General features: G+C 38.0%; 1 protein-coding gene across 5 annotated transcripts in view; it reads left to right on the forward strand.

Moving 5' to 3' along the window:
• The window catches only part of LOC129416745 (echinoderm microtubule-associated protein-like 4), a 158,051-nt gene that overhangs the window by 46,915 nt on the left and 85,062 nt on the right, over positions 1 to 26,074 (forward strand). For 3 of the 5 annotated variants that reach the window (XR_012372067.1, XM_055171123.2, XM_055171124.2), the window contains exon 1: positions 7,718 to 8,080. The exons of 1 other annotated variant lie outside the window; for it this stretch is intronic. Coding sequence is in view for 3 of the 4 variants with exons in the window: in XM_055171123.2 (XP_055027098.2) it covers positions 8,011 to 8,080 (70 nt within the window). In the remaining variant the exon portion in view is untranslated. Of the gene's footprint in view, positions 1 to 7,717; positions 8,081 to 26,074 lie in introns of those variants that run through there. One more of the 5 variants, XM_055171126.2, reaches the window with a different exon arrangement.

Raw genomic sequence — 26,074 nt, forward strand, 5'->3', positions numbered from 1 at the left:
TGCGTGTCATTTGTACGCATTTTGGTGAAAATGTTTTTTTTGTTATATAACACAACTCCTTTACACTTCAGTTTAACAGTAACTAAAGTAAATTGCACAGCGATGCTCGGTTGAGTTTAGGAGTGCACCGAAATTTTGGTCGCCGAAAATTTCGGCCGAAAATGCCATTATCGGTTTTGGGCCGAAATAAAAAATCCAGCCGAAAATGTAAACCGAAAATGAATTCCAACCACGTCTTGCATGTCTTGATGTGTAAACTTTAGAGAGAGTCGCGCTAATGTGTCTCATACTGTAATCCATTAACATACATTTGGCGAATAAAGCAATGAAAAACAACGTAACGTTTTTATGTGGAGCGACTGTTGCGCTGTTTGGGATTCACCCTCGGTCTCTGTGTGCGCCCGCGTTTAAGTGCCCTCAATAGTGCACATACGAGAGAAACGCGTTTAAAAAAAAAACAAGCAAACATAAAATCTCGTTGTTATTGACAGGGCACATATAAACAAAATTATCTCCACAGTATTCTTTTTCTAATAAAAACATTTGTTTATGTTTTAAGTGTATGTATAGATAGATTACAGTCAGACTAACCTACTGAAGTCTGTGTCATTAATGTTGATCAAACAACCCATGACAAAGAGACAAATAGCTCTAAAAAATAATAATATATTTAATTGATTGTTTAATTTAATTGATTCATTTAATTTGATTTCTGTACCTAATGCTAATTTCAGACCTTATTAATGTACAACTTTGTTCTCTTTTATAAATGTTTGCGATTTCTTTATTGTTTATTAGATTTTTCCCACCTGCTTTTTGCTGATCCGAAAAATAGTCTGATCTGTGCCTCAAAAACTGTAATGTGATCCAAACTGTGAGTTTTTTATCCGTCACACACCCCTAGTAAAGTTAGTACACAGTGATAGCCATAAATGCAATTGTACTAATAATTGGCATAATAATTTATTTCGGTGTTTCGGTTTTTCGGCATTGGTTTTATTTTTTTCGGTTTCGGCCAAGAATTTTCATTTCGGTGCATCCCTAGTTGAGTACTTTTTGGCTCGCTGCTCTTGCTCTCATGTGTTGTTGCGGTGCGCGTTATCGAATGTAAATGTGCCACACGTCATTGCGTCCCTATATCATTGATATCATGATATGACCTTTTTTATCATGTAAAAAAATATACGGTATTATCGTGAACGTTATGATATGGCACATCCCTAAACTCAACTATAAAAAAATGTGTGTGAAAATGATGCACCTTAACTTACTTGGAATCAGATCTGCTGCACACCTATGTACAGCATTTTTCCCCATGTTAAACTTGCCTTAGGGTCTGAAACGCACACATTAACACACCCAGCTTGACCCAACTCACATAACCAGTTAATCTACTGCTGTAAAAATAATTATTAGACCAAAAGTTTCACCAAAGTTTACCCTTAACAATGCCCTTTTCTTCTAAATGAGACTACAGTGCCATGAAAGCAACTACATTACACAAACGTTTTCACATCGACAACAAGCATCAAGTGCTTCTACTGCTAAAGGCAACATCTTATTCCATATAGTACTTTAAGTAAACATGAGACACCTTTCACAACCAGTTTTACATTTATATTTATTTAGGCAATTAGCAGATGCGTTTATCCAAAGCAGCTGAAGAAAACAATAAAGCGATTCGTTCACACTTTATATAAGTTATTACATTGGTCTCACGTTTTGATTTAATTACGATTCTTATGTCATGTTTTACACTGTAAAAAATGTCAGTGTTACTTGCAGTCGGTTGCCGGTAACTTACTGTAGATTTTCTTTTATGTTATTTACTCACAAGAGTTTGTTCAAACTAAGTGGACAAGTTAAAGGACAAGTTCGTTTACACTTAAAGCCCTGTTTTCAGATTGTTTATGATGAAATCATACATAACAGTTTTGACTGAAATTTGGACATATGATGCTTCCCCGAGAATTTTCGGGTGTTTGTTGTATCACTTTCCACCTCTACAATGGCTCTATAGGTGCACAGGAACAATCCTTTCTAAAATGCATTAAACTTTTGTTTACAAAGACGTGAAACTCACCGAGTGGCCAGGGGTGTTCACTGATATGCTCACACAAAAATCGCTGCAAAATATGATTCCACCAGGTTTTATCGTAGTTTTTGCCAACTCCATTGACTTGTATTTGATGTGCTGTGAGGTACGGTAGTACTCCGCGCCGGGAACGTTGTTTGTATTCTTGCAATTGGCAAAGGCGGATTATCGCCCCCAACTGGGCTGGGGTGTCTATTATTCAAGCTCTCAATGGAAAATGTACTGTTGCCAGTAAATATCATAAATGTAAATCAATCTACAGTAAGTTACTGGCAACCAGCTGCAAGTAACACTGTAATTTCTCTGGAATTTTTTTTACAGTGTATGTCATGTTATATTTGTAAGTCTGTCTCACTCTCACTTTTACTGTAGAATCTCTTTCTCGTCTTTTTGTCAAACCCCTGCATTAAAAGTATGTGTCAGCTTCTCTCTGCTTCTTTGATAAGGTGCATATCGCTTAAAGATGAAATGTGGCAATATTTTCAATTATACCAAGGGGCTGTTGAATGCTTTATTCTGATTGGTTAAGAAACGTTCCACAGGTGTTGGTTATTTTTCTGTAAAACGCACACCTAACCTGTTAAATGTCTTAAAGGCACACTCCTCTTTTTTTGAAAAATAGGCACATTTGAGTTTTACCCTTTTGGAATCCATTCAGCTGATCTCTGGGTCTGGCAGTACCACTTTTAGCATAGCTTAGCATAATTCATTGAATCTGATTAGACCATTAGCATCGCGCTCCAAAATAACCAAAAAGTTTCAATATTTTTCCTATTTAAAACGACTAAGAACATCAGAAAATCAAAAGTTGCAATTTTCTAGTCCGATCCAGCTAAGAACGGTACTCTTATTCCAGCGTAATGATCAAGGACTTTGCTGCCTTACCATGTGAAAGTTACCAAGGGGGCTATTTTCGGGCGCTGAAAAATATCATTGCACCTGCTGCTCCCAAAACGTTAAAACTCTAAGCTGGAAGCTGGAAAATAAGCCTATTTTCCTTTTTAAATAACCAAAAGAGCAAAGTCTAAGCAATGTTTGTGGTAACCGTGGTATAAGCGAAATACTCCGGTCCTTTGAATTATTAAAAAAAAAATGCACACCCACGGTCGTGCCACATTACCACCTTGGGTGTGCATTATTTTCAAATTACTCAATGCCCCCCTGTCAATTATTCCTTACATAATTCTAGAGGTGCTCCGATAAATGCCAATATACACTAATAATATGTGGCCGATAACAAATCTGAATCGCACAGACGATATTATTCACAGCTATTTCATGTACTACGGCCTTTGATCAGTAAGTCCTTATCAATCTGAAATCACTGTTAGTTTGAGTCGTTTAAAACATAAATTTGAAAATGCAACACTCGTCAAATATAATTATTATACATATTCTTTATTATCAAAAAATACCTGAAAAGGTTTGAAGAACAGCAATATAAATATATCCTAAAGCCATTTCCTGAAGCTGCGTGTCATAGCTGCGTGTGTATGGTTCTTCGTCTGCAGCGCATATTGAGTTTCTGCACAACAGCGCCCTCTGGCTTTTGGATGTAGCGGCATTTCACCGTAATTCATTGAAAAGCATAGCAAGCATCATCGGCCAATCAATTATTCCGCTTATACCACGATTACAACAGACATTGCTCTGGGGTTTATTTTAAGACATTTGACAGATTAGGTGTGCTTTTATGGAAAAATAATGCATACCCGTAGAACAGTTTTAACCAATCAGAATAAAGCATTCAACAGCAATGATCTCCATTCAACCCTTAAACCTATACATAGCTCTAAACCTACATTTAACAAGTTTGTATAGTGCAATGTAAAACATTTTTATTATGCAAGTACACAGTAGTTTGGACGCTTAATATAAAGTGTAACCAGCGATATATCTTACAATAACATGAGTAGTGCCAAAAGATTTTACTACTATAATCGAATTCACTGTATGTCTGAGTGAAGCAACAGTATGGATACAGGATATATTACAGGACTGGAATTAACTTACATTAGTATAACAGGAACTGGTATGTGTATAATTTAATACTCATGCGTATATGCAAAATGCTGATGCGAAGGAAATGTTTGTCTTCCATATCCTGCCTTTGGCCAAATGCATATGTACCTTATTGGCTGACTGTTTTTATTGTTCAAACATAGAGAAACACTTTGTGATCTCGGTTCTTCATTTCATTGCAAGCTAACAGAAACCAGGCACAGTCCTACAGTCATAAAGCATGTAGGTATTCGTGCACGCAAAGTACGAGGTTGAAAGTGGTAGGTTGAGAGTTCCTACATTTGGCCTTTGACCTACTTTCCATTCATTCGACTGTAATTGTGTCAGTGTGACACCCGGATCCCATCACAAGACGACTTGTTTAGTAAATATCTTCTCAATCCCTCGTCGTCAGGTTTGCAGACATCTGTGCGCTAAAAGATTGCGGCCGACGTGGCCAAAACATCCCTGCTTTCCTCCGTCCTCCCCGTCTTTGGCTTTCCCTCTGGATTTTTCACTGCTTTTCACGGTCGCTGTCTGTTGTTGTTCTTTCTTCCAGCTTGGCAGCTGTCCGCCAGAGGAATGCTCTCTTACCCTCTCTCACTCTCTTTCTTGAGTTTTTTGTTTTAAAGCTCTCCTCACCGACAAGGCTGGCCCCTTTACAAACGTGGGATAATTAAACTTTTTTTTAACCACCGCTGCCATAATACACTCCCTCTCCTCAGGTCTTACATTAATAAAGATAATTTTTTTAAATGGTTAACAGTAAGTCGGCAGTGTACGCATACAAACTCATACATTTTACACATACTCAGACACAAAGTCTCGCAATGACTTGCAGATCGTGCAAATAAACCTGCATGCATGCAGTCACTTGGGTCGTTTTGTGAAACAGACCAGTCATGGGATGACTATTGACTTTACCAGACATTAACAAAGACAGGGTTTCTGTATATTGTGTATGAAGCTGTACCCATTTTTTTCACATTATGCAGTGCAATTGCGACTTCTAAAGTTTGTTACTATGCTGCGACTAAATTTTACATCTTTCTTGTACGTAATAATTAGGGATGCACCGATAGGATTTTTTTGGGCCGATACCGATATTAACAGACAACTTCTGGCCGATACCGATATTAAACACTTGTATACAATACTATACAGTTGGTATATTAGCTAGTTTATTTCTGCATCAAATAATTTTTACTGAACATGGATTGGATCTAATTAACATTCAACTGACCAACATAATAAGAGAGGCACAAATTAAGCTAAAACAAATATAATAAGGCAGCATGACAACCCTCAAAGGTGCTTTTTGCTATTCAGCATTTATTTTATTAACAACATTAACTCATTTTTTACATATAATGGATTTCTTTATGCAGTTAATTAATAAACAATCGGTATCTGCCTTTCGTGCTATTGCCGATATGCCGATGGTTTCAAATTCATCAAAAATCGGCCGATAATTATCGGCGGCCGATACATTGGTGCATTACTAGTAATAATACAAGCTGTTACAGCAAGACATGATATTCAGTAAATATATTTACAGTATATTTATGTTAATATCCACAGACTCCCTCTTTTGCTTATGCATTATGGCCAACATTAGCCAAAAAGCACACTTTAGGCGTTTAGTGGTCAATGCTGGCACAGATATTAGAAATGCAACAAATGTTCGCGGACACTTAAAAATGCTAACATGTTTGCTGCATTTAAAAAGCATGCGTGGGTCTCACTATATGCTGGTTGCTATTTGATCGCATCATCAAAACCGTTATTGTTCAGTAAAAAAATTTTGGGGGGTTAATTTGTCACATGACACCAGGCAGCCCTTTTAGTTTTAGTCTCAGTCTTTTGGACGAAAATGCATTTTCGTTTTAGTCACATTTTAGTCACTTATAAACTTGATAGTTTTAGTCGACAAAAACACAAAAAGGTTTTAGTTAAGTTTAAGTCAATTTTTGTAAAAAAAGTCTTTAACAAATTAATTTAGGTTAAAAAGTATTGGAAATGGGCTTAGGTTTGACATGTTGTAGCAAGTGTTGGAATTCATAAAACAACAGTCTTTGCATAATAAACTAGACTTTCTCATTGATGGAGATGTAGTGCTGCCAAGCTGTACTTCATTGTCGCATTGGGCAGAAACCTTTTATGCCCATATTTCAAGTTATATTTTTTCCATGAATTGATGCTCTTCTAAAATTTCAGCACATTGGCTTTTTTCACCAGTAAAAAAAAATGTAAACGGCTAAAAACTTTTAAGCTACTACAACATTAATCATTTCGTTGTCGTCATCTTCGACGAAAACAACACTGCATGACACATGAGGGTCGCAAGATGTATCAAAAACACATGAAAATACATCAGATGTGCCTATTAAAGTGGTTTGCAATAACTAAATGATAAATATTTCAGTAACTTGTGTATAGTCAGAATTTTAGGTTGATGCACATATGAGAGCAAATGGCGAGACAGAAAGCGTAACGGTTTATTTTCTCAGAAAGAATAGGAAAAATATTAAAATGTAAATGTGTAAATATCATATTGCATACCGTAGGGATTGCTTAGCAAGGTATTTCGTATTGCATTTGTTCAATACCACGCAGCCCTATGATAAATCTTTCAGTAATCGAGTGCCCACATGCAAAGACAGCACAATACAGGTTGTTAATAAGTGTGCTGCATGTTGAGCAACTGAACAACTGCTATTGAGATGAATAGGAGTGTAATGATGCTTTTCTATTGCATAGTACCCCATGGTTTGGGTCGGGATTACTTTTGGGGGCTTTTCCACTGGGTACAGTACATACTACCCAATACTTTTAGTACCACCTTGGTTGGGGTTCCAAACGACCCAAGCTGATGCCAAAACGTCATTCGGCGGCTTTTTACATCAAAGGCCGACAGGCGGGGTTGTTATATAACTAGCAATGTTATCAGACCGGCCCTCGCAGCCTCAAAACACTACTGGCCCACCAGGAAATGTCCCGACTCTCCCAATTGCCACTCCGCTACTGCCCTTGTGGCTGTTCGAACGCATTCAACCACATGGGCGTTCACACCACAAAAGCAGTCCGGTCAAAAGTGTTTTCGACTACCTCTGAATGTGGTCGAAAGTGGTCGTCACCGTTTGCACTTTTATTTAGCGTCGTCCACTTGTGATCCAGTTGGGGCACCAGGTGTAAACAGCCCCTAATATGCAGTGACAGCTAGGAACCATTTTTATACATTTAGGATAGAGGTACTATTAGGTAGTATGCACACTGGAACTCATGGCTGCTACTACAAGGAACAGGAAGTGCAAAGCAGTCTGTTAGCAGGAATAGTTTCAGGAATTATGAAGAATAAGCATTTACAATTCCAGATTGCATCTGGTTTACTACTATCATGTGACAAGGAAACGTATTCTGTGTAGGCAGAATCATATTTCACCATGTTTGCTTCAAACAAACAGTGCACACCATCATTTGTCTCTGGCCATTCATTTTAAAGCTTTGACACCTCCACGTGGTCTCCGCCCCTTTCCCACTCCTACCCTCCCCCTGCCGTCCCAGCGCACACTAAAACAACACAGACATGTGTGTCTGTCTCTCTGGAACTGCAGAGGTTAAAGACGTGTGAGCCGAGGAGCTCTGGCCACTCCCTCAGCCAACCAAAATTTTCTTTTTTTATCCCTTTATCTCCTCCTACTCTAGTTTCCCTTGTTCTCTCTCACCCTCGCGCTCACTCGCTCGCCCTGGCTTTTGTGTGAGCGGCACCGAGAAAGAATGCATGCGTGAGACAGACGCGACGAGAGACCGCAGCAGGATCGCATGAATATATACAAACGGAGGAATTCAGAGCTTTGGTAGAAGCAGACACTCAACCGTGAAGATCGTAGACGTCGTACGCACACGAGGACAGAATGGAAGACAGCCCGACAGGTTTAGCTCCTGTCTGTAACTCCACGGCTATGCTGAACCACAACTGCACTGGTAATACAGTATAGGAGAGTGAGGGATTGTGGGAAGAGTAATGGGTTTGTGAAGGACATGCATGTGTGTGTGTGTGTGTGGTCGTAATATATTAGCATGAGCCTTCTTTCATTTTGTCATTCAGAGGTTCCCCTCTGCACACCACATGGAGAGGAAGTAGTGTGTAACGCTCTGACCTCCGCTCATTTAAATGTTTGTTTCGGCTGTTAGAGTGATCCGTGAATGGTCACCACACCAGTGAACGGTTTTGCGTGTGGTTTGTATGACTTTGGCTTTATTTATGATTGACAAAGCCAGGACACTGTTATTGTACAAATCCTGTCTATCTCTCCATCCATCTATCTTATCTCTCTATCAATGCATTTTATCTGTATGTTACAACTTCAAGGCCAGTATAGTCAATATTCAATTTCAGTTTAATTCACATTTACTTGTGTAGCTCACTTTAAAATATACATTGTTTTGAATGCTTGTTCTTACGTCCAAAGTTTGCATTGGTGTTTGCATTGGTGAGCAATTTTTTGAATTCTTATGGTAAAAATTGTACTGCATGTGTGTGTAGGTGCATGTGTTATGTGGCTTTCTTGAAATGCCACGTCTGTACATAGAGTCTGTTTGTGGTTCATTCATAGCAAACTGGCCTGAGGGGAGCATATGTGAGTCCTCATTGTAAAAGTGTGTAATTGTGAGTGTGGGTTAACACTAAAGATGTGAAGCAGATATACACACATGGACTGTATTCTGCCCCTGGTCAGGGTGTTACTTCCCTTCTTTGTAATAAAAGTTTGGTACGGAAGATAAAATATGGTTAACGATTAACCTGTGTGTGTATGTTTATGTGCTCATGCCACATGTGAACCTGACTTAATGTTTATATGGTCAGCTAGCGTTCATTGCAATTGCATGCTTTGCAATGAATATGGTACATAAACTGAACCTATGAAGGCATAGTTTTTTTTTATTTTAAAGGTGCCATAGAATGGAAACTGCATAGATGAATGCTAAGACATATGAGTTTCAAACGCGATTGTTTCCTCATTCTTATGTAAACTTTGTGCATGCAAAAGTCCACTGAAAAAGAGGCCAATCTCAACATAACATCGACTGTTACAGTCAAGATGTATGCCATCAACATTAAATGATTTATGATATATGCTAGCGTTTAGGCTAGTTCTACTATTGACTTTAACTTACAATTATGTTTTGTAGGTCCATACTAGTTTTGAGCGAAATGCCCCATTTAGAGATCGTCCTATCGTCAACCAGTAAGATCGCCGATAGTATCGGGGGGCGGGCAGTAGTTTACTCATGTATTTATTTATTTATTATTTGTTAATTTTGACTTATTTATGACACAGCACTTGATTGGTGGACAAAAAAGAAGCAAGGGCGACACTGTGATGACCGCAACCTTCTTAAAGCAACACTATGTAGTTTCCATGTAAAAATGACTTACAGCTCCCCCATGTGGTTGAAAAGCACAACAGTGCCTGGTATCAGACACTCTTCTGCAGGCAGGGGGAGGGGCGGGGCTGTGTTTCCTACCCTCCACCGCCACTTTCAGAGTGTACTTGTAGCAGCTAGGAGGTTGCTCAGGTTGCAGCAACAGTACAATTTGTCCAGTTAAAAGTTGATCTATCACTGAAATAATTTTAGAGACTTTATTTAAAGGTAAAAAAACTACATAGTGTTGCTTTAAAACTTATGACATTAATCCATCTGCATCATTAAGTCCAGGCACTCTAAAATTTTGTATTCTGATCTGATGTAAAATTTTCTGCATGGCAAACTCATTGGTTTTAACCCTTTGTGCACCTAACAACTTATCTGCAGGGAAATGTCAGAGCCACGCGTATTACAAGTTGTGCTAGAATGAGTCCATGGTGCGCGCATTTAGGTCCGAGCAAAAGTCCAAGACGTGCGCATTGAGTCCACGTTCGTGCGAGAAAGAATCCGCACGCATTACAAGCTCTATTGCGCAAAGTGAGGCCCACAAATGCTCTCATGCGAAGAAATGCATGCAATGCACATGGTAATGTGAAACTATGATGAAAATAACTATCGCCAACTATCGTCATGAAAGGCCGCTATTAGCGATATGTCTGACGATTGTCAATACACACAATACTATCGTCTATTGGCACAACCCTAGTCCATACTGAAAACCCCCCACAAACTTAACACTCAGAAATGTCCATTAACAATCGATTATTCCTCAAAATCTGTATCTTTGTCAAAAATATAAGGACTGTTTACTTTAAAAGCTACCAGCTACTGACTGACAGCCAATCAAAGCAGAGCGCAACATTATTATTCATGACCCTTTTAAATAAGGTAATAATAGACCTTTCATTTTGAGGGCAAATCAATGGACATGTAAAAAGTTTTTGGATAATTTTTGCACATACCTTGTATGTAGATATCGGAGAACAATCTAACATATTATTTCAATGCATTCTTTGGCACCTTTAACATTTCTAACCAGTCTGATATGTGTATGTGACTCTGGACCACAAAATCCGTCATAAAGGTATGTTTTATGAAATTGAGGTATTTTTGTAGATATTTTGCACACTTGAAAATCTTTGCCTACTGTTTATTGAATACTGTGAATTTGGACATATTAGCTTGACATACTGATTTTTGTCTACTAGATTTTTGACGTAGAGAGTGTTGTGAAGTACTTGCTTACATTTGTGCATTAACTTGTTTGTGCAAAATTTGACCGTAAGGAACAGTTAAGGCACAGTTGTCTGGTTTAATGAATGCTGGTCAGAAATATGTTGTTTTTTGTGACCTTAGCAATGATTGTAAGATATTGGTTTTCCCCTATTCAAGTACATGAAACTCTGTCTTGTTTGATAGCAAAAGCTGCTTGGAGGTGTTATAGATATGGCTGCAGAACTGTGATGACTTTTCCTAGAGAGTTTGTTTCTTTATTGTTTGTTTGACTTTCTGACCGATATGACACGGTAATAACTGCTCAAACAATGCTGCAGGTTGCGACAAAGCTCTCTGTTTGACTGGTCAAGGGAGTGTTTAAATAAACCTAAATGAAAACAGACATTATTTTAGTTTTTGTTTGGTGCTGCTAGTGGTGCGGTTAACACAGTTTACCTTTAATTACAATCAATAATTAAATGAGTTATGTAAAAGAGTTGGAGTGAACTACGATTATAATGCCAAAGACAAATCTTTCTTTAAAATAGAAAGATCTTTCATAAGCTTATATTTGAGGTAAAACATGATAAGAAAATGTCCTCACTAGTTGGAGTTTCTATCCTATCCTAATACAATATTGTATTTTGAATTTTTTTTGAACAAAAATATGTATTTCTGAACATTTGGCAAGTATAGCCTAGTCAAATCTACACACACAGGTGCTGTAAGATGACTGTCTGCTTGTATTTGGCACTTGAGTTGATGTGTGTCAGGCCAGATTCCAGCAGGGAGAAGCCCTATATTCAGACACTTTTTACAAGTGGACGGCTTTTGTCTGATGTGTTTGTAGGATGTATTAGTGTGTCTTAAGTTTATCTGGCATTGAGAAATTTGTTGGTGGTTGTGCAGTAGATACCTAAACTTAAGTCTCAAGTGCAATTTATACTTTTGCAGTAAAGGTAAATCAGACACTTCATTGCGATACTATACAATGTGGATTATCTTCTACATGGAACTTTTCTTTGATTCCATTTGATTAATTTATCGATACTTTAATATTACGTGCCTAGTTAAGCAGTTACATTTTTAATAACTCACAACCAAAATATATAACACAGGGCTCAAAATTAACTTTTTTATTTGGTAGCACTGGTGCTCCCAACTTTAAAGAGTTAGGAGCACCAGCAAAAATGTAGGCGCATCCATCCAAAAATTAAAAAGCACAATGTACATGTAAACTACAATGTAAATGTTAATAGATTTATTTTATTAAAAATAAAACACCACCACCGGGCTTTACACATCCTATGGCCAGCATTTAAAAGTTGGTCTTCTATTTTATTTTATTTTATTTTTTGCTGCATAAATTCCTAAATTAATACCCAAATGCTGTTGAAATAGTATAGCAGCAATAATAATTTAACAATTACAAGTAACATGATTAAGATTACATAGAAAATCTAGCAAACACGTAAAACACTGATTAATTGTGACATTACAAAAGTGACCCTAATATAGAAGGCTAATATATATTGGTATTGATAATTGGGATATCTTTTTACCAGGATGCTTTTACTACTAAATAGGCAATGTTTTAAAAAATACAACAAAAACATACCATCAGCATTGTCGTATTCCACAGCAACATATGGACCACAAGGATGTTTGTCGAATGTCCATTCACCAGCGCATGCGCACATACACCATCAAACACACTTTGACAGACAGGTTGGTGTCTCCATCAATAATAAACACATTTGTCATGAGACGTCTTGTGTTTTTGGCACTTTCGCCATGTTTAAGCAAGGTACGTCTGGCGCTTAAAATGTTGTGATTCCGCAATTAACGCCGTTTTACAGGATTTACAGTACACAGAAAGTTACATTTTCATAGCGGAGACACTCGAAATCTTTAAGCCACTCTCTCTGAAAGGTTTAACGTCAACTCGTATTTTCCGGTGGTGGAGTTACATTTGAATCCGGAAAAATACAGTAATAACCTTGGCTGTAATCGGCTCGCTCTCGTCATGCTCGCGACGCGTTCGTCTTTTCACATTTCCGCGCTTCACCGCAACAAGGAATGACTGACGCTCATATTAGCCAATCTGTGGTCTTCATTAAACGCAAGAACTTCATGGTGAAATTTGATTGGTTATGTATCGTTGGAGAGAACACTGAACCTGGGACAGCGCCAGCACGCAGAATCACAATCAACTCGTGTCACAACAAAATGGGCAGTCGCACAAATGCTCCCAAATATATTTTAAGGTCGCACAGATTAAATTTCGGTCGCATATGCGACCAAAATGGTCGCAATTTCGAGCCCTGTAACATGAACATTTAATTAAACTCTTTGAAAATGGCGCAATCTCTGTCCCAATTGGGACATTCTTTTTTTAATAAAGAAAAATATATAGCAAGGGAAAAAAGTCACATAAAATCAAGCTTATAATAGCATCAGTCAAAGTGTTTCAGCTGGTGCTGGCAAATCTATTTGTCCAATCCATTTTCCAAATACAAAATATTTCCAAACCCACAATTTGCATCCGATAGCACTCACAACGTCTTCTGCATCGTTCGTTGTGTTTTTACTGCTACAACCGCTTTGTTGCTGCATTGCATTTACTTGCTGACACTAGCACATGAAAATAAGCCAAAATGTGCGCTTTGGTGAAAATTACTAGATTGACGTTACGTGGGAGGGGTTCTAGCAGACCAATCACACTGCTTGCGGTCCGCGTTGCACTGACACATTGTTACATTTTTTTGGAGAGGTGCGCGTCAATCTACGGTGTAGGCTACAGTGTTCAATCAACGCAGAAGTATAAATTGGGCTTTAGTCAACCATAATGATGTCATGTCACCTAGGCTTGCCGCGATAGTCGGTGAAATGGTGATAACCGGTGCTTCAGCCTCTCACCGGTTATATCACTTGCCCACCGCGACACCGTCTTTCACCGTCGTTTTGATATTTTAGAGTAATTAAATCATTTAGTTTCGTTAGAGAGAGCAAACACTTACAACTGAATGTGTCTGTTGTCTGAATTCAGCGGGGCTGAACGCGCGTCACGTCACAGAGCAGCCGCAGGTGTCAGATTTCATTTATTTCTGTCAGAGTTTGCAAGGCGAGCTGACTGACCAGATGATGACAGAAGCCGCGTGCTTTGCTCGTTTTTGTAATAATATACATATATGATTTTTAATATAAGCGAGATCGTTTTGTTGTTGTGTTTTTCATCAAGAAAAATATTAAACCCATCATTCAAGCAGCGCTTTTATGGAGAAGTAGCCGGTTGCTCTGCTTGGGACTGGCGGGTTCTGTGAGAATTACCTGCGCACATTGACTCAAGCACTTAAGTAAACCAGCTGTTGCACTCACATTGCATGCAAATTCATAGGCGATTTAACGCAGCTTACGCAAGCGCTGCATTTAAACAGTTGCGTAATTCAAAAGTGAAAGTAAAATGTGCACGTCTGCATGCGCATTTATAAGCCCCTCCCACTCTGTGATACCGGGATCACCGAGTTTGTGACACGCCGATTAACCGGTGGGAAAATTACGTCACCGCGGCAACCCTAATGTCACCATAAAATGTGTTGTTTTTGCAAATGTATAGTGACCATTTATAATTATTTCTCAGTCTCTTGATTAGATTACAACCAGAAAATACAGTATAATTGTTTGTAGTATTTAATGTAGCATAGTGTGAGTTCTCTTAAATTTAAGCAATAGCAGGAACCTGCAGGATCCCTTAAATATTCCTATTTCTAATTCTAATCCAATGACTTTAGTCTCCTGAAACGAGTTCAAATGTGTTTAGAGCCAAGAGAAGTCAAACTCAATACTGATGTTTGCCAGAAGAAGCTATTTTGTTCTGAAAATTGTGGAATTTGTACATTTTGTGTACATATTTCCTGTCTTTACTGTTTGTATGTTAATAAAGTGAGCAAAAATAAATATGGATGGATGGTCATTAAAACTTTGGACTAAGACTTTTGCACAACACCATGCAGTATATCATGGCAATTCTATGGTCTTTGGCCATTCACTACGTTAGTGCCATGGTATTTATTGACATATGCTCGAATATTCTGTAATTACAATAAAACCTAGATATGCTTATCATTATATATCAGTATCATGGCTATTAAAAATTGATAACAAGAGGGCACACTGTAAATTTGCAGCCTGCTTTCCTACTTGCGTATCATCTTTGCAAATGGCTATTTTTTTTCTTGATACATTTTTGAGCCTACACCCAAGTCGTAAATGCGTCTGACTAATGGTCCTGACGTGATTGGCTGATCGCACCATGCGAACATGGGCAGTCCCAGACCCTTCTGATCGAAATCACAGCAACGCATGCTTCGGTTTCCAAAATACATGTCACTGGTTTGTCACCGTCTCTGTACCTTTGAGCATATTTTACTATTAAAGTAGCCTGAATCACCTTTGGGGTTTGTAGAAAGGATATGGTGCTCTCTGTGCATCTGTTGGTGATAATCTTACTCATCCATCACCGAGCAGGCCGCTGCATTACCCGTCTCTCCGCTGGCTCTGCATACATAGTTGGCCCGGCGGTCGTGCAGCCTAATGTCTTTAAACAAACATGTCACCACATGTGTTAAACATTTTGAAGCTGCTGTGTGTAGGTTGGATGCTGCTAGTATGCAATAATTAGCGATTTGTAGAAACACATTGTGGTAGATGGAGTATGCATTGTGTAATGATTTAGAAACACTGCAAAAGGTTTAAATGCTATTTTATTTACAGTAGCAAAACGTGATAGCATGGTTGTATGCTAGTCTGAACACAGCCAAGGTCTCTTGGCAGTCCGATCAAATAAGAAGTCAAAAGTATGCAATAAAAGTAGTGGCTGATGTTACTTGCAGTTCATTAGTCACACGAATATGGAATTTCAAGCTGAATGCTTTGCTGTAAATTGTGCACATTTTGGCAACTGCAGTCATTCATCTTGGTACTTTGCGCATTCAGAAAATTAACTATTTACTGAGTATTAATGCAGAATAAAGTATGCATACTATGCAAAGATTAGTATGGTATTGAAGAACCATAGATGGCTGTCTAAAATGACCTTTAACGTTCGCAGAAACTATAAAAGTTAAGAAATAGTTATTTTAAGATGGTTCAGTTTTGGGAAACAAAAATGGTTCTATGTCATCGCTGTGAAAAATAGTGTCGTCATTTTCGACATTTTACGCATTCGGCTATTTTGGTACAGTACACAGTGAATTGTGGTGTTCGCAAATCTACAAGCATGCTGGCTTGTGTTTTGTCTTCACCAGTACAATCCATTCATAAGTATAGGTGGTAAAAATGCATGTCACTGCATTGCTCTGCCCCACTTATTATCTTATCTCAGACCCAGACCCCACAGATATAAGACTGTGTGGCTTTGTGTAAAGGAGACTGTGTGTCAGGCTGCAGGCTATAACTATAAATCATTAACCTGCTGTGTAGTTAATCATGTCTGTTACATGCCTGCTAATGTTTGCTGACGGCAGACAAATCCCATTCATGATGCTGTATCTGGTGGCTGGTGGAATTAGATGGTGATCTGTATAAGCAGCACTTTTTGAAATGCTTTTTCTTGAATTCAGTCAGGGATTTACTTTTTGTTGAAGAATAAGAAACTTTATGAGTTCCTTAAATCTGAGTTTGAAGCATGTTTTTTAAAAGAAAGCTCAAAGCACAATGTAGTCTGCAGACATACAGGTGCTTACGTGTAGATCTATGCCTCCATGCCGGCTGAGTCCAGGGTGACCAGTGTCGGCGCCAGAGAATACAGAATGAGGGGGCCTCCTATTTTACTGGTGGGGCACCTGGTTCATCTTATTATTTTATTATTATTATTACTACATGGCACTGTAAAATGCTTGGTACTGATTGGCCACTGGCCAGTCGCAACATTCAAAGGTATTTTATTCCTTGAACAACCGCCTGAAACACAGCCTCACCCGGGTACTGCGAGCGAGTCACGTTAACAGGGCCAGTTTAATACCAACGAATTAATACAGAATAAATATGCATAATTAATAACGTATATGAGATTGTATTTACAATGATTAAACCGAATGTTCCTCTTTTGACTTTTAACTTGTTATAACGCGTCTGGAAACGTTTTGCCAGAAGGTTTGCATTTCTTAAAAATAAGCTAATAAAAGACATCAAATCAAAATGTTATGTCTATATATTTACTCATATAGCAACTAGCCGTGAAATTAGCAGGATTGATACAGCCAGCCAAGTTGTTGTCGCAAATAAATCCCTCACTATAGTAAAACCATAACTTATAATGACGTTAAAGTGCAAGACTGGATAACTCACGCAAATCATAAAGACCAGTACACAACCAAATAACAGCAAAAGAAAACAATGTTACTGACTGACATATCTAACACCAGAATTAATGCGTTTTACCTTCAGAAGAGCTGCAGGCGACGAGAGGACTTTTTAAAACTTTTATTTGTCGTGAAATTTCTTCGTCTTGCTCAAATGCCAAGACTTACAAGTATACATTATTTAGACAGAAAATGAGTTGGCGATTGAGCCCCCGAATGTGACAGTAACTTTCAGTGCAGACAAAACACTGGGGATACCTTTAAGAATTTGTGTTGTTCAAATGTAGTGGCTGCGTGTATCTGGCTGACTATGTTAGCATTTGTTACCTTTTTATCATCCACCTCGGCTATCGTGACGGTAGTTGTAACAGTTCACTCGGGTTTGTTTACACGCAGTGATGAGCAGACAATGTGGTTCCGAAGCACTTTTTTTTATTATTTCCAACGAAACAGTCTCCATCGCTTTCTTATCAGGTTTACATCATCTGAACACCCGGGTGGCAGGGCAAAACTTGCAAATAAACTTGAGATAAACATGAAAACAGCTCGTATTTCCTTCTGTGTATCACTATTAACAACGCACATGCAAACACAGCGCTCCTCGACTACATTACCCAGAGTTCAGCACGGTCTGCACTACAAGCCCCACATTCTTAAACATTGTGGGTTAGTATTTTAATTATTATTTTTTATTAATTATACTCCGAATTTTATTCAGTATTCATTGTATAACCAAATGTATTTGCAGCATTTTTTTAATTATTAAGTTCATTGTTATTTTGAGAAGTAAGGGAGCACAGTGACTCAAGTGGCCGGGCCATGCCCCCTAGGGCCCGCTCGTGGCGCCGACACTGAGGGTGACACTGACTGTATCCTAAATTTACATTAAACAAAGAGATCTGAGACATGTCTGCTGAAATATCAGAGATTTTGTGGTGGCCCCCTCACAGCAACATCATGATGACGCATTATAAAACATTTCAAAACTTGAATTTAAAGTCTATTAATCAGCAATAATAATCGGAATTTAAACAAACTGTGCTATATAGCACCAAAAGTGGTTCTTTGCTCGTAATCATAGAAGAACCGTTTTTATTGCCATATAGCACCGGGGAAGCACCTGTGTTGCACCGGTGTAGAACCAAATAGGGGCCATATAGCACCACATATGGTTCTACATAGCTCTATATGGTTTTACACAGGTGCTTCACAGGTGCTTCACCGGTGCTATATGGCACTAAAAATGGTTCTTCTATGATTACGAGCAAAGAACCACTTTTGGTGCTTTATAGCACCGTTTGTTTTTAGAGGTAGATAATTGCCAGTTATAATTTTGGTCATAATCATGCAGCCCTACTACATGGAAACATGACATATTTGTTGAAGGCATGCCGCTTCTAGTCATTTAGAGAAACACATCAATCGATATCAGAACTTTCATTCTTTTTGGCCACATCTCTGAGATCACTTCCTGTATGAGATCACCTCTGGAAATGACACAGACCCCCATGCACACTTTGGCTTTCCCGCCTTTATTAGTCACTTGTTGACCATTTGTGGTTTCGTTAGGGAAGTGTTTGCAGTGCACTTTGCTCTGAAGTACTTACTTAAAGTGTTAAAAATGAAAAGTTGCTGGTAATTCACTCCTCCACATAGGCCATGCAAGATGCTAAAAATCCTGGCCCTTGAAAAAGCAAAATAAATCTCCGCTCTTAGCAATATATTGACGTCTTATGTAGCCAAACAACTGCTTTGTGCAAGAAAATGAACATTAGTTGTAATATTATCACCAGTAATCCATCACTTAAATAGCTTAAACGGTCCACGTATGTGTCATGAATGTGGCAGAAGGGCACATTTCAAATAATGTTTTTGCACTCTTAAAGAAGCCATGGCATGAAAATGTTAGCATTGCCACTTTGTAGGTGTGAGCAAAAATGCGTCGTTTTGGGGGTGTCCTTTAAATGCAAATGAGCAGATGAAGTGCAAACACTGATCACAGTGATGGTGGTTTGATGCAATTGTGCTGTCAATTATTTTTTCTTTCTCTCTTTCTCTCTCTGCATTAAATGGCAGTGCTGTGGTTGGATAGTGCAGATTAAGGGCTGGTATTATTATAACATCATAAGGAGAGCCAAATTTCAATGACCTAATTTTTGCTCACACCTACAAAGTGGCAATGCTAACATTTTCATGCCATGGCTTCTTTAAAAGCCACAGAGGGATGGGGACGCCACACTAATGTTAGCCTCAGATAAAGAAAAACTGAAGGCAGACCCTCCTGATGACTAAAAATACATCATGTGGATGCGGCACGAGCGTGGACGGTTGAAGTATACTTTAGGCTTAAGTTAGTAGGTCACATGGAAGCGATTGAAGTTCGTCCAGAGTTTCAGACATGCTAGCAGCATTTGGCTGGGACAGTTACTAGTAAAAATGTTTTAAATAACATTCATCTTGTTCAGACTGGTTGAGTCACTTCTTAAGATGTACACATCACTCATTATCATCATTTTAGCTAAAACTCCTTTTCTACTGAAGAAAAATTCCTCCTCTTGGATGGCCTGGAAGTGAGTAAATTATCAATATTTTTCATTTTCCAGTGGACGTGAACTTGTTGGACTAAATAAGCTAATCAGCCATCTTTACTGTGCAGATGATGTCAGATCGTTGATGTTATGATTATACCATCATGGTATCTTTTAAGGATTTTAAGAAATTTTTCACTTTCTTTAAAAAAATAAAAAAAATTCTCACCCCCATATCATCCAAATTGTTGTTGTCTTTCTTTGTTCAGTCGAGAAGAAAATATATATATATATTTGTTTTTGAGGAAAACATTCCAGGATTTTTCTCTATATAGTGGACTTTAGTGGACCTCAACAGTTTACAGTTTCAACGCAGTTTAAATTGCAGTTTTAGTGCACTTTCAATGCGCTCTAAACGATCCCAACCAAGGCATAAGGGTCTTAACTAGCAAAACGATCGTCATTTTCACCAAAAAATAATAAATATGTACTTTTTAACCACAACTTCTTGTCTTGCACTAGCCGTGTGTTGTGCCAGCGCGACCTTACATATTACGAAATCATGTCGAAAGGTCATGCATGACGTATGCGAAAATACCACTTCAGTGTTTTCAAGTGTGTAGAAAAATGACCGTTCCAATGTTGTTGTATGTGGAATGATATAATGATATAATATAATGTCTTTGTGTCAGTTTATAGTTTAAAATGGTCCACAAGTGTGCGTTTCACATGTATAACGCTTGACTTTTTGTTGTGATTACATAATACTTGGGGTGTCACACGGCTAGTGCAAAAAAATTTGTGGTTTAAAAGTAAATATTTATGTTTTTGGCAAAAATGAAGATCGTTTTGCTAGATAATACCCTTATGCCTCGGTTGGGATCATTTAGAGCAGGGGTTTTTAAACTGGGGGGCCGCGAGATGGTGCCAGGGGGGCCCCAGTTTTATGACATTTTATAAAATACATTAATTTATCATGAATTCTGTGTAATTAAACATAAAAAATAAGGCTACTAACCAAAAGCACTACTTTTTTGTATAAGTTAATATGTGTTTTAGTAAAATGTTGAGTTTAGAACAGTTTTTTGTCACAAATTTTCTTTGGGGGGCCGCGAGGAATGCACCATACACAAGGGGGGCCGCACGCTGAAAACGTTTGGGAACCACTGATTTAGAGCACTTTAAAACTGCTTAATTAACTAAAAACTTAATTTCTTCTCGACTGAACAAAGAAAGACATAAACATCTTGGAGAATAAATTAGTGAGTAAATTTCCAAGCCTTTTAATGGACTGGCCAGTCCATTTGCATTTTCCTGCATTCACTATCTAACAAGAGAAATATGGAAATACCATTGTAAAAGATACCATTGTACTTTTTTGTAAGTGTTCACTAAACCCTTAATTATATGTCTATAATAGTTGAATGTTTGTGCTGTAACCATCTAACACAGACAGCAAACCAGTTAAGGCATGTGCCGCCTTGTACTCCAGTTTACAAGTGTGCAGAGCATTTTAATGATGACAGCGTGACTTATTATTTTTCTTGCAGATATTTTGAGATAAAGCACTGCAAAAAAATGACTTTCTAACTTAGTATTTTTATCTTGTTTTCAGTAGAAATATCTAAAAATTCTTAAATCAAGATGCTTTTTTCTTAATGAGCAAAATGATCTAAGAAAATAAGTCTAGTTTTTAGACAAAAATATAAAATTTAAGTGAATTGCTGCTTAAAACAGAAAATTTTGCTTGAATTAACTAAATCTTATTTCAAGATTTTTTTTCTCACCCCATTGGCAGATATTTTTGCTTGTTTTAAGCAGAAATTCACTTACATTTTATATTTTTTGGCTAAAAACTAGACTTATTTTTTAGATCATTTTGCTCATCAAGAAAAAGCATCTTAATTTAAGAATTTTTAGATATTTTTTACTGAAAACAAGACAAAAATACTAAGTAAAAAAGTATTTTTTTTGCAGTGACAGGTTTCTGTGGCTTAATGAGTGTCCAGTCAAGTTCTTACTGCAGTCTTATCCTTATCTCGTAGTCAGGATGTGCACAACTGTTCTCAGATCTGCAGTCCTATCAGCACAATGGGTGAATATCAGGAGTGTTTGTTAAAAGTGTTGCAAGTAGTGAACATTAACAAGACGCATCACTCATTGCTTAGACGTTTGTGTGACTGGGCGCCTGAATAAAGCTGATTGCACCATCTTATCTCAGCTGTAAATCCGCTATCTGACCCTGAGGACTTCCTCCATAGACCTCCAGTCAAAATCAAGCATGCCAAAATCAAGTCTTACAAGCATGCTATCTGGTCGTGTGCCAAGGAATTGTTCTGCTTCAAGTCTAGGGCTGTGCGTTTAAGTATTTCTTTGAGTTAGTTTTGTGCATGGGAGGTTTGTGAAGCTTTTACGTGTTGGAGGTAAAATCTGCTTTTTATTACAGTAGTGTGCGTTAGGTTGGAGGTGTGTGTGTGTGTGTTTAGGTGTACGTGCAGTAGGGGTGGGGGAGAAAAACCAAAGAATTTAGCAAGCCATTGTGAAATATGACATGTGCAGAGGCCTTCCTTCCTCTTAGGCTGCAAGGAATCATGGGAAGGGAGGTGGTCAGCTTGGTTTAAGGACTTAAGGCTTTTTTGAGGGGGCACAAAGGAAAACCAGTAAATGTTGTTATTAAAGTGTAAGACGTAGAGGTTTAGTCTTCGCTTCGAGTGCGGTAAGACCTGGGTATAAATCATGCCTTTTATGTGAACACATTTTGTAAGGGGTTACCTGCGGATACCGCATCACCCTACACCATTTATTTCTCCCTTATTCATTTTATATTTTACTTGTCCACTGCCCTGTTTTCTTTCCGAATGCATTGCCAGTATCCGAAAACCTCCCAAACTGATTTCCTCTGAAAGAAAGGCATTGTTTTATAAACTACTGCCCGCTCCATGTGTCCGTGGGCCGCTGAGATAAGATGGCTTGAACGGAAGGCCCTGCAGACAGGGAGGAAACTGAAGGCAGATAAAGAAAATTAATTATTTCAGAATTTCACAGCTTTCCAGACTTACTGGATTCTGCGACCTTGAGATGTTTTCTTTGGTTAAGATGAAACATAGACTGTTGTTTGAAGGACAGCATAATTTGTTGTAGTTGAAATGAATGGGCACTGTTTATCTTATTGACTAAGTCTCATTGACACTAGACGCTTTACTTTTTGTGCTCTGATGCAATTTAAATTTAGTAGATTCATGGGAATGGTATTCCATATCTTAACCTCTTAAGACCCAAGCTTTGGTTTGTCTTTTTTCAGATTTCTTCCAGCTTTTTTGGGGTTAGGAAGAACCAATAAATATAATAGTAGTTATATGGGACCACTATCTGTCAAAATTTGATTGATTTATGACCCCTTTGACAGGGGGCGGGACTATCAATCAAAAGCTGTACAATCTGTCTAGGTTTGAGAATCGTATATCACGGGATTTAGACAGCGAGTACCCGGACCGTGCGTGTTTTACGATGTGTCAATCAGCTCGTTGTTATTCCTGTGTGTGTGTGTGTGTTTTATGTCAAGCCTATGCTGTCATGTTTATTGCTGTCAAAAATAAAGTTTATAGTTTTAGACTGTCCAGGTTCTGTCACTTTTTATGACCGCGGTCTCTCTTTTCCCATCCGTACTCACCAGCCTTAGCCCCCACTGCGTATCTCACAGAGGGGTCCGGTGTTCAGCGGACCTGTGTGCTGATTTAGACGAAAATCTGTATATTTTAAACTAAATAAAATTTTAGCCGCTTCATGAGATCCGTGAGTCTTTTCACGACCCCTGCTCACTATGTTCAGGCGTATTAAAGCTTGATCACCGGTGGTGATAGAGAACGAGCCGAGTGCGCGTTCATATCTGTCGTTTTAAAATAAACGTAATAAATGTAATTCTGTCCGCTGTTGCAAAATAAAGATTTATTTTAGATTTAGGGGTTTCTTGAACCAAGTCTCTGATTAAAACATGTGAAAGCGCGCACCGACGGTGACAGAGAACTTACGCTGATGCGCACTTATATCTGACCTTAATAAACTTTTAAATATTTTAATACGTTTTCATCCCATCTTCAGGGTTTGTTTTTATTAATGTCTACTTAAAACCATGTGTGAATATGTGTATATTATACAACGAATCTTATCATGTATGTTCTGACAAAATAAAGCATTATTTTAGATTTTAGGTGGTGCGGACACATATTTATGGCAAATACTGTTGAATATAAACGTTCGTTTTGTCAAAAGTTTCTTTAAAGTCAATAAGGAATCAAACATTTTAGATGTATATGGTTAAACTTAAATCTGATATTTTCTATTGGTCTATTTCTTTAGTATCTGATCAGACACAATGTTTCAGAAGCTGATTTGTGAGGGTCTGTGTGCGTGTGAGATAATTCACAGCAGGGGCGGATTGTAAACTAGTTAGAGACTTTTAAAACCGTGATGGTAAAATGTAATACGGTCCACTCTGAAGAAAAGTAAAGTTTTATTTTAGATTTAGGGAATTCTTGAACCAAGTCTCTGATTAAAACTTTTGAGTGTAACATCACAAATATTTAATATATTCCGTATACGTGTATAGTTTAACCATTCCCTTATGCCATAACCTTAGGCGCCGTCAATACTTCTTTCTTTAGACTAAAGGAAATTTATTTTAACCTAAATAAAAGTTTATTCGCATCACGAAGTCCGTGAGTCTTTTCTAAAGGTCGATCACCGGCGGTGACAGAGAACGCGTCGGATGTACGTTCATATATTTCGTTAAGAAACTTTTAAACGATTAAAGACATATTCATAGCATCTTCAGGGTTTGTTTTTATTATTGGCTTCTTAAAACCATGTGTGAATATGTGTATATTATAACGAATCTTATATTGTCTGCTCTGACAAAAATAAAGTATTATTTTAGACTTTAAGTGAAGTGGCAGCGCGTATTTTATAGCCTACTGTTTAATATAAACGTTTGTTTTATCAAAAGTTTCTTTAAAGTCACGCAAAAATCAAACATTTTAGATGTATATGGTTAAACTTAAATCTGATATTATCTATTTAACTATTTTTCTGATCAGTCAACGTTCACAAGCTGCTCTCATGACCGTGTGTGTGTGTGTGTGTGTGTGTGTGTGTGTGTGTGTGTGTGTGTGTGTGTGTGTGTGTGTGTGTGTGTGTGTGTGTGTGTGTGTGTGTCAGCGAGGCAATTCACAGCAGGGGTGGATTGTAAAGTAGTTAGAGTCTTTTAAAACCATGGTGGTAATAATGTAATACTGTCACTCTGACAAAAAGTAAAAGATTTATTTTAGATTTTATAGCAAACACTGCAGGATCTAAAAGTTTGTAACATCACAAATTTATTTAATGAAATATTCAGTACATGTATAGCAATGAATTGTACCAAAACCACCAGAGGCCGACAATTCTTTAGACCAAAGTCTATTTATTTTAAACTAAATAAAAGTTTAATCGAGATCCGTGTATCTGTTCATGTACAGCATACTGTTCATGCATTAAAGATCGAGTCCCCGGTGGGTATAACAGAGAACACCCGTGGATGCGCGTTCATATCTGCCGTTTTAAAATAAACTTAATAAATATAATTCTGTCCGCTCTGACAAAATAAGGTTTTATTTTAGATTTAGGGGTTTCTTTAAACAAGTCTGTGATTAAAACATGTTCAGCAATGCGCGCACCGACGGCGACAGAGAACTTACGCTGATGCGCTCTTATATCTGTCGTTAAGAAACTTTTAAACGTTTTAAGACATTTAAGCCCCTCTTGTGGTTTGAATTCATTAATGTCACCTAACATCCGAGTGTGTACATGTGTATTTACGATAAATGTAACACGATACGCATTGTCAAAATAAAAGGTTTCCTGAACATGGTATTCCAGTGCGTGTTTTTTGTCTCGCGAGTGCTCGTCATATTTATTGATGTGAAAAAAGTTTGATGTCTAAGACGTTCAGTTTCTGGACGGTTGGTTTTTACCAGCGGTCTCTCATTCTCACCACCCGTTATCACCCACCCAGTAGACCCTAGTGTGTCTGAACAGCGGTGGTGTTCAGCGGCCCGTATTGTTCCTAAAACTCCGTGTTGGTAAAATAAGTGTAATACAGCCGTTGACAAAAAGTAAAAGGTTTATTTTAGATTTAAGGTGGTCCACCAGCGCCTTTATGGCAAACACTTCAGGTTCTAAAAGTTTGTAACACCAAGAATTTGTTTAATGAAATATACAGTACATGTATAAGCAATGCCCCCGAGTCCATAATCTCCGGACGGGATCGCCAATACTCTTTTCTTTAGACTAAAGGGTATTTATTTTAACATAAATAAAAGTTTATTTGCATCACGAACGCCGAGAAACTGTTCATGCACCGCAATCTATTGTTCACGCGCATTAAAGGTCGATCACCGGTGATGACC

Source organism: Misgurnus anguillicaudatus, chromosome 11 (assembly GCF_027580225.2).
Source record: "Misgurnus anguillicaudatus chromosome 11, ASM2758022v2, whole genome shotgun sequence".
In the NCBI taxonomy this organism is placed as follows: Eukaryota; Metazoa; Chordata; class Actinopteri; order Cypriniformes; family Cobitidae; genus Misgurnus; species Misgurnus anguillicaudatus.